This window comes from Chinchilla lanigera, unplaced genomic scaffold, assembly GCF_000276665.1.
Source record: "Chinchilla lanigera isolate Chin_1 unplaced genomic scaffold, ChiLan1.0 scaffold00005, whole genome shotgun sequence".
In the NCBI taxonomy this organism is placed as follows: Eukaryota; Metazoa; Chordata; class Mammalia; order Rodentia; family Chinchillidae; genus Chinchilla; species Chinchilla lanigera.
In genome coordinates, this window is record NW_004955406.1 from 2,957,898 (window position 1) to 2,977,561 (window position 19,664).

Genomic DNA, 19,664 nt, shown 5'->3' on the forward strand with positions numbered 1-19,664 from the left:
ATCTTTTGACTCAATAACCCATCTCCTGGATACATATCCCACAGAATATCATCCAATAGTAACTAAGGATATATGAACCAAGGTGTCTATTGCATCACTCTTTGTAGTGGCAAAAATATATACAAAAGTGATAAATCATCATAAATTACAGAACACAATAGTATTTTTTTCTTTTCCATTTTTCCTTTATTTAAAAACTTAAGACAGTTTTTTACTTAAGACAGATTTTACACAGTTTTTAACTCATTCTTTAAATTTTTCTTTGGGTCTTTTTAAAAGAAGATCACACTGATAACTTTGTGTGTAATAGTTTGAAAAATGATTCACATGTGACAATTAAGGCTAACATAAATTTAGGTTTGGTTTAGACAGAGTCTTGAGCAACTTCAACTTTTCAGCACAAAATTTTTCATATTGTATCTGACAGAAAATATCTTTGGGTTTGTAGATCATACAGGAGAAAATCTAGGTCACATGCAAAAGCCTAACACACTAACTTAATAAAAATTCACTCACAATAGGGAGTCTAATCAGATACTTGTAGTTTTGCAAGGCTTTAGTGAATTGGGGACTGCAGTGTGATTTCAGCCAGCTCATCTAGTTGTCAAGTGTTCAGTCACATTCTACACAGTCCTTTGTGAACTATTTTTGATCGTCTTATTTGCAGAAAAGGGCATTCACTTTTTCTGTGCACACATATATACTTCCTTATGTAATATAAAGCAGATGGTTATTAGAACACAATAGTATTAAGCCATACTTGCTGCCCTGATGGGACTCCCAAATGTTATTACTGAGAAGAAGGAAAATACTCTACAATATGATTCACTTTTACAGTAGAAACAATACAAAAACATACCTGTATATGTGTATATACATATTATATATGTGCATGTACATGTGACATCATATATGACTATATACATATGTGTATACATGTGTATAAATGTGTACATTTGTATATAAATGAGATATGGGTAGGGAATCATTGGAAACAGGACAGAATAGATATCAGACTACATTAATTAAGGGTTCTTTCACTTGTAAAGAATATTTCCCAAAGTGATTAAGAGAGGAAAGGTAAAGGAAGAAGAAAGAAACCGGGAAGTAAGGAACAGAAGAAACCAAAAAGCAAAGGAAACATTCCACCAAAGAGAAAGCATGACGATAACCTCACTCACATAAAGCGTAAACATTTGTGTGTGAGAGCAGACCTTCTGACCTGTACAGGCAAAGCAGAGCTACATTTATTATTGAGTGTGCTCATGCAAGCACATCGTATGTGCTCAATTATTTAACCTTCACCACAACCCTGTGAGGGTCAAACTATTATTATCTTCATTTAACAAAGAAGACCTATGAAGTTAAGTAACTTCCCCAGCCTTATGTAACGTGTGAGCTTCAGAGCTTGGATTTGAACCCAGGCAGCACAATCCTAAAACACTGGCCCAGAACCACCAGCGACCTTGGCTCTTAAGCTATTTATGTCCCAGACATGTCATTTAGCTAAATACCCAAGTTGCAATGTAACATGTGCAATATGAGCTTATTTTGGTGAAGAAAATAAATCCCCATAGACATGTATGGCTGTTTGAGCAAGAAGAAGTTTGCTGTAGTCCTTGGATTATTAAGTTTGGTAGCTTTGGAGATAGGGATGGGTATAAAAGCAAAAGCAGTGGAGGGAAATTCATTTTATTTTTATGTATCATTGAAACATGTTGCATGAGCAACACAAAAGTCTCTTACAAAAATCAGTGAATCCCTGAGTTTTCTGTTTTGTCTTCTTTTTCTCAGTTGAGGCTCTTTGGTAGCCAAGCAACATTTGTTCAGTGGAAATTGCAGACATGAAACACTTTTGAAGGAGATAGCACTTGGTACATGGGTAAGATTTGGGGAAGTCAGAAAGATAACATGAGAACAAGCTTAAGGCAGACAATTGCAAGACAGCTTTCAGCATATTGCTTTAGAAACCTGGACATGCACACAGATGTGCATGAAAACAGTGTCATAAAGTCAGAAGATTGCACAGATTTATAGAGCTTTAAACGCCAGAATTGAGTTTGTGTTTTTCAGTGTGCAAATGGACTAGGCTCCTGCCATACTTGGCCTCTTAAAATCGTACAGTCCCACTATGAGAGGCTACATTGCCCCCTTCCACTGCCGTTTCCTTAGCTACAGCCTGAATGTTCTCAACATCTCTGTGGATCCAGAAAGTCCACAGTGTGCCCAGCCAGGAGTGGACCTGGAAAAGGCATAGACTCCAGGTGGGTCTCCTGCCTCAAGATGCTCATGCCACCTCTATCGGAGCAAAGTCAATGCCCCCCTCCAAAGGTGCCATGTTCCCTTTCTGCTGCTTGCTTCTTGGCAGCAGGTTTATTCTGCACCCAACTGTATTCCCCTAATACTGGTTAGGAAAATCTCCAGAGCAGAGGATAAAGATTTCACCCTTGTCCTTCATATCCTCATGATCAGAACATGGAGAAAGACCAAGGTAGTGGAAGGAGACAAAACAAAATAAGCAAAACAAAGTATAATGTAAAATGTATTGTGGAGAAACCTAAGGTTATAGCTATCTCTAAGCCAACAAAGCTTTGAACCACTTTTTAATTGTTTTCATGGGGAAAACAAAGTGTTTTACTAACAAAAGATTACTTTTAAAAATTTACAACTGTTCTGCATCATGCCCACTGTTGGTGAAAATAGATGTCAACACAATTTTAAGAACGTGTGCTTATGAAGAGATACTCTCTGGTTGACGGATTTGAGTTGTAACAGTTGTGTTAGAAGCCAAGACTGTTCATAGCATGGCCTGACTCTATCTGGGGCACTCAGATATTGACAATGACTGTTACGGAGTCATTTAATATAAATGCTATTATCTCCTAGCATTGTCTAATTGCTTCAATGTAGCTCAGTTCAAACTATAAAATAATATTGGAGTGACATATATATGACTAGGGGACAGATTTTTAAAAACTGATTCTATAAGGGGTCACTAGACTAGCACATTCAGTTATGCCCCACTGGGTACTAAAGCAGGATTCTCTTTGTCAGGAGGGTGCACAGGAAAGTATTGCCTGGAGCCCAAAGCATTTATATGTTTCCAAGAACAAATTTCCTTCCCTATGTCACCCTACAGGAAAAAATACAACAAAAAAGCCAAGTAAGCTTTAGAGAAAGCTCCTAAAATGCAAAAAGAGATTTTGGAAGGGATTTGCACAGCTGTTTCACAGTAGCAATCACTCCATTGAAATGGAAAGCTCACGTTTTCAGCCACCCCTTCAATTTCCAAATCTGTAGACTGTGGAAATCCACGTGGTAGCAGCCATACTCTTCATACTTGACTGTTGCATAACTCAGCTATTTCTCTTTTCATTTCGAGGAATCCATTTTTACTCATGTGACTCATCACCACTCAAAAAGCCACTGACTGACTCGCAGCCCCCAGGAAGGAAAGAAGAAAGAAGTAAATCACAGACTTTAGAACTTCAAAGGCCAAAGTCCTTAAATAAATAGTAAGGTTGAAGGAATAATAATATGTGAAACCCAAAGGTTTCACTTCTCCTTTCCATTCAGAAAAGATAAGTATTCTTTGGGCTGTTAAAGACAGAAAAATCAGGGTAAGACATATTAGCTGCTCTTGCATCCTTGGGAAGGTGTCCTGTACCTCCTCCCAACCTAGGCCAAATCCCAAGGTAAAAAGATTGCACATGCCTGTCAGATTTGAGGATTTAGAGGAGCCCTGTGGCTAAAACTTGATAAAGCAGATCTCAGGGAGGGAATATACTTCTTAAAATATTCTATATCCTGCTTGACAAGGGAGTGTTGGACAGGGTATTGGTCAAGGGGTTAACCCACTTATGAAGTTAATGCCTTCAAAATACAATCCCCAGGAGTCTCTTACTCTAGTGGACTATCAAGATTAACGGGCACGAATCTACCCTTTGTCAACTTGACACCTAATTACATCTCCTTAACCTGCACTTAATCTCCAAATAAAGATAATACAGGGTCATAATTTTGCCTAACATGATGTGACTGTCCCATGTACAACTCAAACCAAGTAAATTCCTTCCCTCAAAGTCTCTACAGGTCTAGTGTTGCTCAAAAATCCAAGTCAAAGTATCCTCTGAGACTCAAGGCAAACTCTTAGCTGTGAATCCCTGGAAAATTTTAAAAACAAGTTACATGTTCTCAAGAGAGAATGGCCTGAATTCCCACTTCAAAAGGTAGAAATAGGGAAATAGGTAAGAATCAGATGAAAACAAGACCACAACCCAGGAGAGCAAACATTAAGTCTTGTAGCTGTATGTCTAGCATCTAGGCCAGACAGTGGTGAAATGTGAGTTCCAGAGAACTTGGGCAGCCCCACCCCTATAGCCTCGCTGGTTGCAACCCATATGGCCTCTCTTTTGGGATGGTCCCACTCTCAGGCTGCAGCTTTCCTTGGCAGACATGCCACATTCATGGTATCTTCAGTTTCCTGAGGTTTCCAAAGGAACTTCATCCTCACTCACAGAGTTTTGCACACTGCCTTGCAGAGGTTCCCAGCAGGAACTCTGATGCTGTCACGCACTGACTCTCTGAGTCCTTCCTCTGAAATCTGGGTGAACACCCTAGTGACTCCATCATTCATACTTGCAAAATCGGCATCAGTTGAACAACACCATGGTCTCCATCAGTGTGAGCAGTTGCTAGGGCTGTTGGACCATGGATACAGTCACTTCTTAGTGTCCGGATGGCTGAACTTGTGGAAGAACATTTTTAGGTGAGCCTGAGTGAGCAGGGTGATGTACACCTCTTCTCTCAAAGTAGGTCTTTCAAAGGAATTTACATTTTACACTCTTGAGCCTGCAGTGCCTGGAGTCTTGCAATTTCTGAAATATCCTCAAAGCATCCACAGTCTTTTTTACATTTTTATTTTGAGACAGGGTTTTGCTAAGTTACCCAGTTGGTCAAGCTGGCTTAAACTTTCAATCATCCTGCCTCTGCCTCCAGAGTTGTTTTCTTTTTAATGATGTTCATCTCTTCAATAACCACAGTTCTTTTGGCTCCAACTTTACATATGCTTTTTTTTCTGGCCAAACTAAAAAAGCTCTGCTTTTTGCTCCTGATCCTCAGTATAAATCTGGCTAAAAGCACTCAGTAGTGTCCATGCCACAGAGTGGATGTCAGACAGCCTAAAATTTTCTTTGCCAGATCAATTAATTTGTCACCTTGAAACTCAACCTCACACAAAGTCTTAGGGCATGAGCAACATACAGACAAATTCTTTGACAGAATGTTAACGTGCATGACCTCTAGACCCATTCCAAATAGAGTCTTGTTCCCATCTGAAACCTCATTAGCAGAGCCTGTATTGTCTGCATCCTTACCAGCTTTACCTGTCAAGATCTGCTTACCACAGTTAAGACTTTATCTAGCCTGTTTCTCCAAATTCAAACTCCTCTTTTAAACCAGTTCCATAGGCTTCTGAATCACATCATCAGGTACAGTAACAGAAATGACCTCACTACTCTGGTACCAGTTTCCTATATGCATCAGTTATGAACTAACAATTTGTGAAGTTAGCATCCTCACAAACCAATCAGCGCTTCAAGAATCTCTTAATCCAGCCTACTTGACAATTAAGATTAATTGGCACAGATGGCAATGGTTATATAAGATATCCAGTAAAAAGGAGGCTGAGACAGACAGTGTCAGAAAATCCCCTGTGAACCCAGAATGCCACAGAACAACTGCATCTTTCTTTCACCTATGAGAAAGACTTAGAAAATATCAAGCAAACTGGAAAAGCCCTGGTTTGTAGGGCACGACACAGTCAAAACTTGTGAGGACCCAATCACCATAGATGTTTCATCCTGGTTTTTAGGGGACTGGATGGCATTCATCCACATTAGGTGAAAGTGGGTGTTCTGTATTCAGTTCACTGATTCAAATGCCAGTCTCTTCCCAAAATGCCATCATCACATATCCAGAAATTGTGTTTTACCAGCTGAGTGCCCCATGACTCACTCAAAGAAATGCCAAAGATTACATTTTTAGCAGGTTAATGGAGAGTCACAAATAAAATTCAAGTTCACTTATAGGAAAATAAAATCATATTCCTTGAATATTTGAGTTTTTATACTGAGAATCTTAAGCATTTCACATGATCAACTCAAGTAAACTTTTTCACTACCCAATGATATATGAAAATTATTGCACAGCTAAAAATATATTCTTGATATCCAATAGTGAAGTATCAACCATGGTATACATTGAGATTTTTAGAGAAATTTAAGTCATTTAAAATTATAGAAATGATGAATTTTCTTACCAATATCAAAAAGTGTTTGCTTATTCTAGAAAAATCGGGTTGACCAGACTGGGAGACTTCTAAAAGAAAATTCAGAGGTGATATGTATGACATTTTAAATGGAGGTCCTTTTTTTTTTTTCTTTTGGGTTTTTTTCCAGTACCGGGAACCGAACTCACGATCTTGTGCTTGCCAGGCAGGCGCTGTGCTGCTGAGCTAAATCCCCAGCCCCCTTAAATGGAGGTCCTTTAATCCCAATGATTTGTCTGAGAATATGGAAACATGACATAGGTAGAAAGCAAGCCTTCTACAATGTACACATCTAAGTGAGTACCATACTTCAAAAATCACACTGAAGAACCATTGAGTTCTAAAAGTACTGATACTGAAAATATTTTTGGAATCCTGCTTTTGAAGTTAGTTTGGAGGTTGTTTATCAGCCCCATGAGAAAATAAGTGCTATTACTAGGTTTTACCCAATTTATAAGCCATTCAAAAAAGGCAATTTCAATGCCTTTTTAATTAGATTTTGTCTTTGATTACTAGTAAGATTTCTAAGTTTAATATATTTATACACTAAATTTGGTCCCAAACATTATCAACAGAGTTCATAGCACAAAATAATCCTTAAAGAATGCTCCTATTGACAATATCCATCACACTTCTAAATGATACTTAGCAAGTTACCATAAGGTTAGCAAAACAGTAGTAAGTTCAAACCCACTTAAATATGGGAGAAAAAAACAGCACCATGGACTTTGACTAATAGTGTTATGGTGACTCATGGTGAATGAAATTCTCCTACATTTTTTTCCTAAATCTAATATGCTTTAAAAAGTGTGGTCATCTTTGTAAAAATAAGTAAATAAAGTAACAATCATCATAATAATAACAACAACACCAAGAAAAGCAGAGAAGCCTGAGAGAGGAAATTCGACCTGTTTGTTCTGTGGAGAATAATCAACATACCAAAAACAGAGCAGAGAGACAACTCTGACCTGTGCACAGGGAGCCTCCTCCCTCATTCCTCCAAAAGGTGCTATGGTTAACAATGTGTCTCTGCATCGTGTATCCCCAATTCTTCTTCCAACCACAGAGAAGATGAGTTAATTCAAGTATGTTCCAAATGAGAATGGAAAATAAGATTTTGCAGTTTTATATGTAGGATAAATTTTAAAATTTAACAAATATTATCACACTGGGACTGATCAATTGCAACAGACTTGACGAGTGGCCATCCATCATTCACAACTGACGTTGTTCAACTGAGTATCTCAGCTAAGTACTGGCCCTGCTCAAGAGGAAAAATAGCCCCTTTTTATAAGTAGAAGGTAAGGAAGAGTCTTTATTGTGATCATTCCTTAAAGGTTTCTACTTCAGAAAAGCTAAAATGACAATGTAAATGTAAGCAATTTTTTGGTTCAGAAGACTAAAACCAAAGTTATGTTGCTATACTGGAAAGATAATCTATGAAAGGGTAAGGTGGCAAGCACATCATGATGGAAGCCCATAGAAAAACAAAGCTCAGCCACTTAGCTAGGGGTCAGAAATCCAAAGACAGCAAGTGGCTGAGGTCCCACCACCCCCTCTGAGAGGATGCCCCAGTGACCTGAGGACTTCCCACTAGGTGCACATCTTAAAGGTTTTACCACCTCACCATAGCAGCCGGTTGGGGACCACACCATTAGCACAAGGGCATTTGGAGGACAGTCCACACCCAAACTGCAGCAGACACTGTCCTAGGAGCATCAGCTTAGCCTTGCTTACCTTAGACACACTCAGAACACTCACATTAGCCTAAGTCAGGCAAAATCATCTGATATATTAAGTCTTCATAATAAAGTATTGACTGGCTCTTGTTACTTTTTGAAAATGATGCAACACAGTCATGATTGCTTGGCTGACCAGGAGCTGCAGCTTTGGAAAAGGTTTAAGTTCAAAATGTTAGTTTTCTACTGCGTATGCATCACCTTTACAACATGATAAAGTTAAAAAATCATAAGTTGAACCACTGTTAAATACAGGACCATCTGTATTCTCAACATTTTCCTTTTCTTGCTGTCTGGAATAGCCACACCCTCAGTTCCATTTGTTCAGAAGTTTAGAGCTTTAGAATAGAGAGACTTTTTCCTGGCATACCAGGCACTCTTACAGCTTAGGCAGTAGAGGACAACAGGAATGAGCTTGCCAGGGCGGAGAAGGTCTGCCCTAACTGGCGTGTCTAAACAGACAGTGGAAGACAAAATCAAATCACCATTATAATTGCGTGGCCTGAGTCCCAATTCAACTTGCAGCTCTGATGTTTTTCCATGTTCTAGAACACCAGCCCCAAGGCACACTTTTCTACTAGTAGAAGACAGTTTTAGTTCCACTACTCTGGGCTGGTCAGTGCTTTATCAAGATAGTTGTTTATCAGAAAGCTTGACTATGTTGTCCCCATTTGTGTCTACAAGCTCGATCTAGCCATGATCTTCTTTATGTTGTGTGGGCTTAATCTCCCACTTTGTGGATCCCCGCTGCCAACATAAAAATTGAGCTAAATTTTCTTCCAACTAAAATATAAAATTTTAGATCCAGTTCTGTACTGTTCCCATTCTAATCTCTTGCTTTCTTTTATCTCTATCTCTAGCTCCATCTCCCCCTTACTGTTTCACTATGACCAAACATTAAAGTGTCAGTAAATACTTTCATTTGTCCCTTTCCTTTCACTTTACCATCACAGTTTCATTCTGCTACTTACTTTGCTCAACACATTTACCAGACTTCTTCCACCAGCACTCCACGGGAATTATTCCCTCAACTTCCAGTGCCAAAGACTGTATTTAGTCCTTTCTCACTCTCTATGTTGATGTCCCTCTTTTGACTTCAAACATCCTTTTCTTCTAGATTCTCATGCTTGGCATTGCTGACTCTCAGCTTCCTGGTTGGCTTTTCTTTCTCCACCTGCCCATTCCAAGTTGACACCACCAAATAATGAATCCCAGCCCTCTTCCCATGATGTCACGTCACACATGGTTCAGGTACAACTACAGATCTGGCTGATCATTCTGAACGTTTACACCCAAACCTACAATCATACTTCCAGTGACCTGAAGGCATCTTCAACCTCCTATCTACCTGACAGTTCAAACTCAATATGTCCTGCATCTTGATTTCTTCTCCTCAATGTATTAATTAAATTCCTTTAATACACAATTCATTGTGTTTTAAGTGTGTAATAATGAGTATTTTTCTAGGTATAACAGTGAAACCAATAGAAAAAATATGCTTGTACTCTTGAGGTATTCAATCTACTTAAAGTTACATTCTAATGAAGATCTTAAATTATAGTATTTTGAAGGTAATTTTCATGAATACATATTGAGTTGCTGAACAGCAGTGCATGTACCACAACTTCTTTCACCAGGCCCATTAATCCATCTGTACATCTGTAGAATCAGCTAGAAGTGCTAGATCTGACACTGTGTATACCTTAGCTCTAGTAATTTTCAGAATTATTTTCCACACATGTTGCACTATGTTTAACTGTACCAGTAATTTATGGGAGCACCTGTTTCCTCACCACTTAGATAACATAGATATCAAAAGGTATATTTCTTATCTAATTTCCTAAATATTTACACAGAAATTAGCTATCAGTCTACTTAAAATTTCTTTGGAAGTAATCCCTTTTTCCCTCTAGCTGATTTTAAGGTATTCTACTTGTCTTTGATGTTTTATAGTTTTACTATAAAATTTGAAGGTGTGATTTCCATTTTATTAGCCTGCTTGATGTTTTATGTATCTGTGGATGTATGAAATTCATTACTTCTGGAAAATTCCCAACCATTACATATTTGAATAGTACCTTTTCATCATTTTCTCAAACTGAAACATTTAGTATGTATTTTCTGACCTGTGCTGTTTTATCCCATTACATCTTGCTTTTCCGCAGAATGTTCTGAAGATGTTTTTCACACTTCGTGTCACATCTACTGGACACTACTTTTTTATTGTAACTGACAGGTTAAAACTGTACATATGTGTGGTACACAACCTGAATTTTTCTTATGTGCATATAACATGGAACGGTGAAATTAAGCTAATTAACACATACATTGCTTCCTATATTTCTCATAATGAGAATATTTAAATCTACCCTCTCAGTAATTTACTGGTCACCAAAATCTCTGTGATCCACAACCAGTCTCCCAAACTTACTTCTCCTAACGGAATTTTGTAGCCTTTGACCAACTCCCTCCATCCTCCATCCCTGTCCTCTGTCCTCCCAACCCCAGCCCCTGGTAATCATCATTCCATCTTCTCCTTCTATAAGTTTGACTTCTTTAGATTCCACATGGGAAAGAGATTATGCAGTATGTGTCTTTCTGTGCCTAGCAGATTTAACTAAACATAATATTATTCAGACTTATCCATGTTGTCACGAGTAACACACTTTCTTCATTTTTCAAAAAGTTGAATTGAATTTTATTGAATATATGAAGATGCAATCACAAAATATGGTAAGTGTCTAAATTAAAAATTTATTGCAGTAAAAGGCACATTGCCATTAATTACCCTCAAAATACTCCCCCTCACTTCTAACATATTTATCCTATCACTCTTGCCAATTTTGGAAGCTATTTTGTGAATGTCTTTGCAAGGCTGCCTCAACATCCTAAATCTGTTCAAAAAGTGAATGACAATTTGCCCAGATAAAAGTGCTATAGTGCATCCTTATCCAGCTTATTCACCACGTCTGGCACTGTGAGACTTCCAGCTTTTCCTCAAAGTCAGAATGACCATAAATAGTGAATGTTGTGAATTGATTCAGCACATGCAGGGAGCCGGTTCAACACAGCTAAAGACATGAAAGAGGACTTCCAGAACTGCTTCAGAAAGTGCTAAGAATGGTGGGATAAGTACGTTCAAAGTCAGGGAGGTATTTTGAGGTGGATTAAAGGTAAATGTCTTAAACCTTGATAACTTTTTGAAAAACATTTATCAGATTGTTCACCTCAGTATGTATCATATTTTCTTTATCTCTTTGGCCTCTTTAAAATTGGTTTGTTTTCTTGTTATTGAATTGTTTGAGTTCCTCACATGGCTTGGGCACCACCTCTTATAAAATGTATGGTTTATAAATATTTTCTCCTATTCCTTATGGATTATGTACTGTGCCGACAGAATCTTTACAGCTGAGCAGAGTTTCAAGTGGCTGCATCTGCTTTTGTTGTCTGTACTTTTGAGTTCATGTCAAAAAAAGAAATCATTACACAGGCCAATGTTACAAAGTTTTTTTCCTATTTTATTCCAGGAGTTTTACAGTTTCCGGTCTCACATTTAAGACTTTAGTATGCTCAGAGTTGATATTTTTATACGGTGCTACATAAGTGTTTAATTCTTCTGCATCGAGGGAATATTTGAAATGAAGAATTTGTTCTACATCTTGATTATGGAGTTGTTTACGAGACTTCATATATTTGATTCACAGAACCACACACACAATCTTCCGTGATGCAAACATTTTAAGAATTTAATCTATGTTGCATACATACACAAAATAAAAACAAAAATCTGCCTCACTCTGATGTATTGTGTACATGGGCCAACCCCACAAAAGGAATGTAATCCTTATTTATTGTAAACCTGTCCAAAGAAAGGAAGCTGAATTGAGATGGATGGAGGGAAAAGGGGAAGCAAGGGAAAGGGGATGAATAGAGTTAGTTTAGATGTGTCGTGGGTGTGTACTGATTCCCCACAAGGAATGTAAACATTATGTACTACAAATATGTACTAATAACAGGTATAAAAAGCTTAGAGAATTTTTCTTGCCCAGGAGGAATGGGAACTTGTACCATTCTCAAAAATAAAATAAATCTTTAAAAATGAAGGAAAAATCACTCTCTTTTAGGCTTTGCACTACTCCAGATGGAAAGTCCAGGTATGGGCAGATACTGGTTGCTTTTACATTTCACTGTTGGGTTCACCCTGAAGTGTTCACTTGGGCTTTAGGGGAACACAAACAGCCTAATGGGAGCCAAACGCTTTGTGCCTCAGAATCACATAGCTACACCTCATCCAACCCAAGGGTGTGTCTCACAGAAGACGGAATCGCAAGGACAGAACAGGCTACAGTACACTCCTGAGCTAGGACCCATTCCATAACATATAAGACCACCTGATCCCTCCACTCCATGATTTCCTCTTTAAGCTACATTTTCATGAAGTGTCACCAACCAAAAGCATTTTTTGCAGAAGATGTAATGTTAGACATCTAAACGGAAAAAAAATCAGGAACTGAGCTAAAAGCGTGTTGAACATACAAAGCTATTGATAAGAAAAAATCACCCTCTTTTATGTCTGAATCACCCAGTGGTTAACTTCTGTGAGATATGGTGTCTCCACTGCTCCAGAGTTCTCAATTTTTCCCTTGCACCTATAACTGTAGTTCCTGCAGGTTAAAGCTTTCAGCTGTGCTTAGGAATACAACTTATTACTACACTGAAATCATCAGGTATAACCAGGCCATGAAACTTGAGGTCTGGTAAGAGGTATTTTGTCAGCTTTTGAGCAGCTATGGAGCTGAATTTTAGCTGATGTTGTCCTGTTAATTTGACACACACACATGCACACACACACACACACACACACACACTCAGTGCAGTTGTTCAAATGCATGTCATATCAGCAGCCAGGGAAGATAGCCAAGAGCACATCTGTGGCCTTAACTACATTGTAAAATAAGACACCTAAATGAATAAATATGAGCCTCTTCACTCCCTTGAAGTGTCTGGGATAGAATGTCAGCACAGAAGACAATGAATTCCAGACACTCAGGTTTTCCCTACACCTCACTGAGGCCAGCCCTGGTCATATTATATCTCTTTTGTGTCTGGTTGGTTGGGCCTCTATGGATATGTAATTCAAGGAAGTGGTAATTAGTGCCCAAGTTTAAGACTCCTATTCATGCAAGAGAGAACCAGATGAATCATGTTATTTCTCAGTCAAAATCAGAGATGATCATAAAATCATTAAATGAATTCTACTACATCCCAAGTTTCATTTCTTCATACCCAAATGTCTCAGTAGACAATTCTGCTCATTTTCTGGGTTTAGTATTCTCATCATGCAGAAAACAAAGCGAATATAGCTTCCTTTTCTGTATAAAGGGTGAAAAAATGAAATAACACACATAGAAATGCTTGAAGAGAAAATGGCACTAAGTAGATGTAAGATATTTTTAAATAGTCACTGCGGTCATGTTTCCAAATAATAGTGATTTTCCAGAGAGCAAATCTAGCAATTAGATTATTTTGTATCTGTGATTCACAAACATTGCCTGAGACAGCCTAAGCGGTAGTGTAAGAATGGTGACTCGACCTGAGTACTTTGTATGTGTGCTTGGAAAAAATGGACATAATAAATTAAATCATCAAGATAAACTATTCCCATAAAATCTTTTTATCTTTGCTGCCATCGTGCATTTTGAAACTGAACATTATTTTAAACATTCAACTTTCAAAAATATCACTTCTACTGAGAATTACTTTGCTGGCGACAGTAGATTTCCTATGATGATTAGACACAGGTTATATATAAAACATGAACAGGGAAGTTAATTAGCAAGCACTGTTGAATGGCCAGTCAAATGGGTTTTTACCACCTAGCACAGGTAAACCATCTAAAACAAATAAACAAATGAAAATATTTTTATCATTTTCAGTTCATGCATTCTAGTGGCCTTCACTCATTCTTTCAATGCACTTGCAACTTGGATTTACAATTTTCTTCTCTTAGAAGCCAATAAATGGACAATAGATATATCAAGGGACTTAGGTTAAATAGCCAAAATTATTAGAACCTCAAAGTTAGACAGATTCCCTAAAGCCTAGGAAGCTTAATCAGGTTATCATACACTTACTATATGCCAGGCAGTTGACATAAATTATCTCATTTAATCTTTGTAACAATCCAAAGAAGGAAGACTCATTCATTCGTTTTACAGATGGCAAACCAAAGGCTTAGCATTTAGATAGGTTGCCCAAGTTCACACGGTTGGTAAGTGGCAGTTCTAGAATTCCAGCACACAGTTGTCTAACTGAGAACATTGATTTTTCCCTTCTTGCTGAGCTTTCTCATCAACAGGCTGCCCCCAGGGCTGGGAAGCACACCCCTCCTGCTGTAGCACATCTTTGAGCAGTTCTGGATATAGGTCTTTGGATGTCAAATAAATAACTACAAAAATTATAATATGCCATTAAAATTCAAACGGTCACTTATCAATAAGAACTACATCTTGTGCTGTCAGGCTCTGGGGTCTAAACCATTTTTTTTTTTTTTGAAGATAATGCTCAAAATTATAGTCCTTCTACCACATATTACTTACTTGACTTTCATACAATAATCAAATGCCTTCTCTTTCCTTAAAAAAAAAATTTAAAAGCCTGAGAACTCCTCAAATATTGCATAATTTCTTGATTGAACTCCCAGAATTCTGCAAAATAAGCCCAGATAATTTTAGCTCAGAAAAGTATCCATGTAGATGATATCCATAAATCTCCTAATTCTTAAATGAATTTCCAAGTGAATCCTTTAGACTATCTTATTCTAATTAGAACTACATTCTGATAGATATTCCTGAAAAACACTACCTATAAAATGCACTGCTAAGTGGGAGACTGAACTCAACTGCTAAAGGGATAATTTGCTTACCCATTTTTATATGTGATGTTATATATGATATAATTAAGTTTATCAAAAAGATGTATGTAATTATCCAAACACATTTCACTTAGTTGATAATCGTTGCTTAGATACAGCTTCTGTTAGCTCCTACCCAAAGAACCCACCAACACTTCTAATTAGGTGCAGTAAAATCATGTGCACAACATTCTTGTTTCCTACTTGTGGTGGCAGAAGAACCTGAGTTCATTGTAAAAAAAAGTCTATACACCGTAGTCTAGAAAAGAATTCAAATATAAGAACCCCATTATCTTCCATCGCAAAAATGGAGATAGCATCCAGGAAGAGTTTCCCTCACCTGTCCAGCCCTTGCCCACTCAATTCCTTTCCTTTGTCCGTCTGGAGACAGTTTGGCTTCCAGAGCCTTTTCATTCACTCACGTCTCCTTTTATTTTCATGCCCAGACATCTGAAAGATGATCTCCCTTATGTAGGATTGCCTTGGCCTTCCCATCAAGCCTCGGCAAAGTGACTCCCCAAGTGTTAATGACGAGCTCCACGGCCACAAACCAAGAGCAACGCCTTACATACTAATAGAAGATAAGCTGATACTAGTTTATATGCTGAATACCTCCGAAAACTTTGTGATAGTCTTTCAAATGAACAATAAGTTGAGCAAACTCTTTTGTGTTTCAGAAGGAAAACCACCAAAAATAGCAATTCAACAAGATTTTGATTTTTAAAGAAATCCCTTATTGAGGGGGCTGGGGATTTAGCTCAGCGGCAAAAGCGCTTGCCTGGGAAGCGCAAGGTCGTGAGTTCGGTTCCCGGTACCAGAGAAAAACAAAAAAAAAAAAAAAAAAAAAAGAAATCCCTTATTGAAAAATGCAAAACAATGTGACCTCATTGTTATAGAATTCCTTGTTAAACATGATTCAGTCACTTTCATGGAGAAATTCAAAAACTGAAATTCTGATATAAAATGGTTATTGTACAGTCTGGTATTTGTCTTAATACTCAACAGCAGATCTTACTCAGAATTAAAAAAAAAAAATCTGCTAGGTATGTATAACACGCCAGACACTAAAAAATTAATCTACTGTATTTAAAATTTACATAGGGTTATATTTTTGATGAGCTTGATTCATACTTCTAAGACGACAACATTTCTATGATCTGAGACATCTTACATAGAGATATTAAATAATTTCCAAAGAAGACGTCCTATCAAATAAACTATGAAAATGTTGAAAGAACCAAGGTGTTAGTTCCCAGAATTGAGTGTAACCTACCATACTTTCTCTTTTCCCATTTCCAAGATTCTAAGCCACCTCTTCGCACTCATTCAAATAAGACTCCTTCAGGAAATAGCTAATACTCTATATTACAAATAATATGTGTAAACCTATATATAACCATCTTGATTATAGGACCAACCCCACATGAAACCAAAGCGGATGTCATTTACATTAGCAGAATCCCAATGCAGTGGAATTTATAGATACACATGCTGATCACTTTTGCATTGCCAGAAGTAATACATCACACAGTAAAAGCCTGATGTAGCATGGCTATCGCATAAAAAACTCCCAAATTAACATGCAATTTATTTCAGTATTGCAAGGTCATGGAAAAAATTCTAGTAACTAACCCTCTGTTGGAACCACCCAAAGAGTTTAATTATAGACTTGTCTATAATGAAGACTCTCTACATCAAATACTTGCTGGGGAATCTACTCAGCACACTGTAGAAATTTTGAAAACAAATAAGATAGTTGATGATTGCAAAGATACTTACAGTAGAAATTCCTTTTTGCTCGTGGGTTCATCATTTGGTGATGTTTTCATCAGGAGTCATCGTGCTTTTGGTCTTTAATGCCGTTCTTCCTCCAAGGTTTCTTGCCCGTAATTTCCAAAACAGAGTCACTTGGACTAACAAGCCATCGTCCCATACTGTTTCCTTTTTTCTGTGAATGTTACCCTGTAGATTGATTTCCTGTCCAAAAACACTCAAAATGAACAAACGCTGCTGTTTGCAAGTGAAATGTGCTACTCAAATCCTGTTTTTGCAGTTTGATTCAGGAAGAAATTCCCTGATTCTAGTGAAGAATCATATCTGAGTTGTTCCAGAGAACTTCACAGACAGAAGTTTCCTCCTTGAGAATGAGCGTATCAAAGCTGCCAGGGGCATTCGCTTTCACCAGTTTGCGGCTCGAGCACTGTTCACACACGAAGCGTCCATGTACTCCGTGCAGGCTGAGGACCCTCCCAATAGCCACAGTAACAAAACCCAACTATATTTTCAAATCAGGCTTAGTGTGCTTTGAAGTACATAATGCTTTCCATTCCTGGAAGGACAGAGATCTACATTGTCAAAGTTTATTTTTAAGCTCATGTGCTTGCTAAGTGCAGTGGCAAACAGACATTCTGTGTCTATAGCCCCATTGCTGGAACCTATTAATGTAAACGGATGAATCGCTGGCCAAGAGCCACTCGGGCTTTTACTTCTTTCTTTCACCTTATCTAAATTGCATTGATTATAATTTTTTAAAAGGGAATGTTATCAATTTTCTGAACTTGCTTGTTTTAATTTTATCAGTACAGAAGCAATGTAAAAAGGCAAATAAGAGGAAGGTTTCAAGTAGCTTTTGCGGAGATAAGAAAGTAATTAAAGGAGATTTTGTTTCTGGAAGAATGTTGAGGGACATGGGAGACAGTGAAAATGACAACAAACTTTAAGTAAAGTAGTGAAAGATAAAGAACAAAAGAGAAGAGAGAAGTAAAAGAACAAAAGAGCAAAAGGAGAGAGACAGGGAGGGACAGAGAGAGAGAGATGCCTTGACTATTCTCAATAATTCTTAACATATTTTCTTACCGTTGAGAAAGCAAATTGTTCTGGTTTGTATAACCCCCTACCAGTCTGCTCAGCCCACCAAAATTAGTCCACATGTCATCTAATACCAGACTAAGACTTGTGGAAACACATTATTGCTCTATTAAAGCTGTAACAAAATACAGCTGAGCAGAGAGCATTAGGTGGTAAGGTGACCCTGAGGTAATACAATCTGCATTATGGAATTTCGAGCCCAAATTTTAAACATCTGGTTTTGATATGGTAATAAATGCGATAATATACATTAAATACCAGTGTTCAAGTAACATAATCCTTCCATCTGGCTGAAACAATGCATGCTTTTCAAATTATACAAGAGATAGGTAGACAGATAAGTAGACAGACACTTCTCTTTGTGCACAGACAAAAACGACCCTCTTGTGTGCAGGCACACACATGCACACAAATACACAGCAATGGCACATAGGCTACGTGTTTTCTAGAAATGGGAATGGTCTTTCACCAAGTTATTTCTGGGCTCTCTTTTCTTTTTTTGGACACCTTTTTTCGCAAGTGGACTAATTTGTAGAAGACTTGGCTGAGCGGGAAGGGGGTGGAAAGGGAATGTGAAAGATCATCACATTAATTGGGCCAGACAGAGATTTGAACTCTTGACCTTGGCCTCATTAGTGCCATTCATGCTTTAATCTGGTGAAGTGTTCGGCCACCAGCAACCTGAAAGATAAAACAAATCAGATTATCCTCATCCCGTTAAAACTTCATGGGAGAGGGTCTCTGCATTTCCATTTCAAATATGACTATAATATCAGCCATCCAGTAGCTCAGTGCTGTACATGGTACTAGGATACAGAAGTTAAGATCCCTTTAAATTAGCAGTTTAGAATCAAACCAGTTGGTGAAAAAATACTAACCCATAATCTTTTCTATTTGAAAGTAGAAAGTATCCCGTGGACGAGAGGGGATGTGTAGAAGCTGCCAGGAAAAGTCACTCTGGGAACCGCAAATGACTGAATAGTATGGGTTGAAGAGATTGGAATAATCCCTAATGTTGACTGAGGGCTTAGGTGACACAGAAAGGGAGAAGTTTTTATAGTATTGTATTGTGTAATCCTTTCCCATTGATCAAATGTTTACAGTGTCCTAGGCCCTAAGAACATAGTTTTGTATTTTGCATGCAATCATATAAACACCCACAAAGTAAAGAGGTAGCAAAGGTGAGGTGGTCATTAATTATGTTTGGTAACATTAAGGTTGATATCTGAGCTGGGTTTGGGGAGAGCTCAGCAGACAACAGGTATCAGGACATTCCAGGCAGTAGGATCATCCTATACCATAACGAGAGGAGTGAAATGACACTATTCTGAAAAAGATATATAAATAGGCGTTTGCTACACTCTAGAATTCCAGTAGAATTTTGGAAAAAGTAGGAAAATGTGGTCCTGGTTTGTCTTCCCTAGGCAACAGTGTGAGTTATCTAAGAGAGAAACCAAGTCTGGCGCACCTGGGTGTCGCCTAGAGTACTAGGACATAATGAATGATGATAAACAAGCCATGCAGCCCCTCTGACCCCCAGAAAGGGGAGCAGGAGCCCTCCTCACTCCAGCTGTATTCTGTTCTTTCTCCCAGCCAGGAGTCCTGTTCAGAGTATGTCTGAACATCAAGAATAGTCAAGATTTATTCCTTCCCTGTTTCCTCCTGATGTTCAAAGCTTCATGAGTCAGGTGAATGGTATTTGAAAAAGCTGGCACAAAACAAAAACCCCAAGTGCTCTTTCTTGGTTTGAGCCAAACCCAAACCTTTTCAAAGGCGTGAAAACATGCAGCCACATTGGTTCGCTTTTCCTTTCCTG

At 38.0% G+C, this 19,664-nt stretch overlaps 1 protein-coding gene across 1 annotated transcript in view; it reads right to left on the reverse strand.

Annotated features, from left to right (window-relative positions):
- The window catches only part of Kcnk2 (potassium channel, two pore domain subfamily K, member 2), a 181,830-nt gene extending 164,405 nt beyond the window's left edge, over positions 1 to 17,425 (reverse strand). Inside the window, exon 1 of the mRNA XM_005374716.2 lies at positions 16,760 to 17,425. Coding sequence (XP_005374773.1) covers positions 16,760 to 16,793 — 34 coding nt within the window. The 5' untranslated portion in view covers positions 16,794 to 17,425. The remainder of the gene's footprint in view (positions 1 to 16,759) is intronic.
- Positions 17,426 to 19,664: the final 2,239 nt, after the last annotated feature.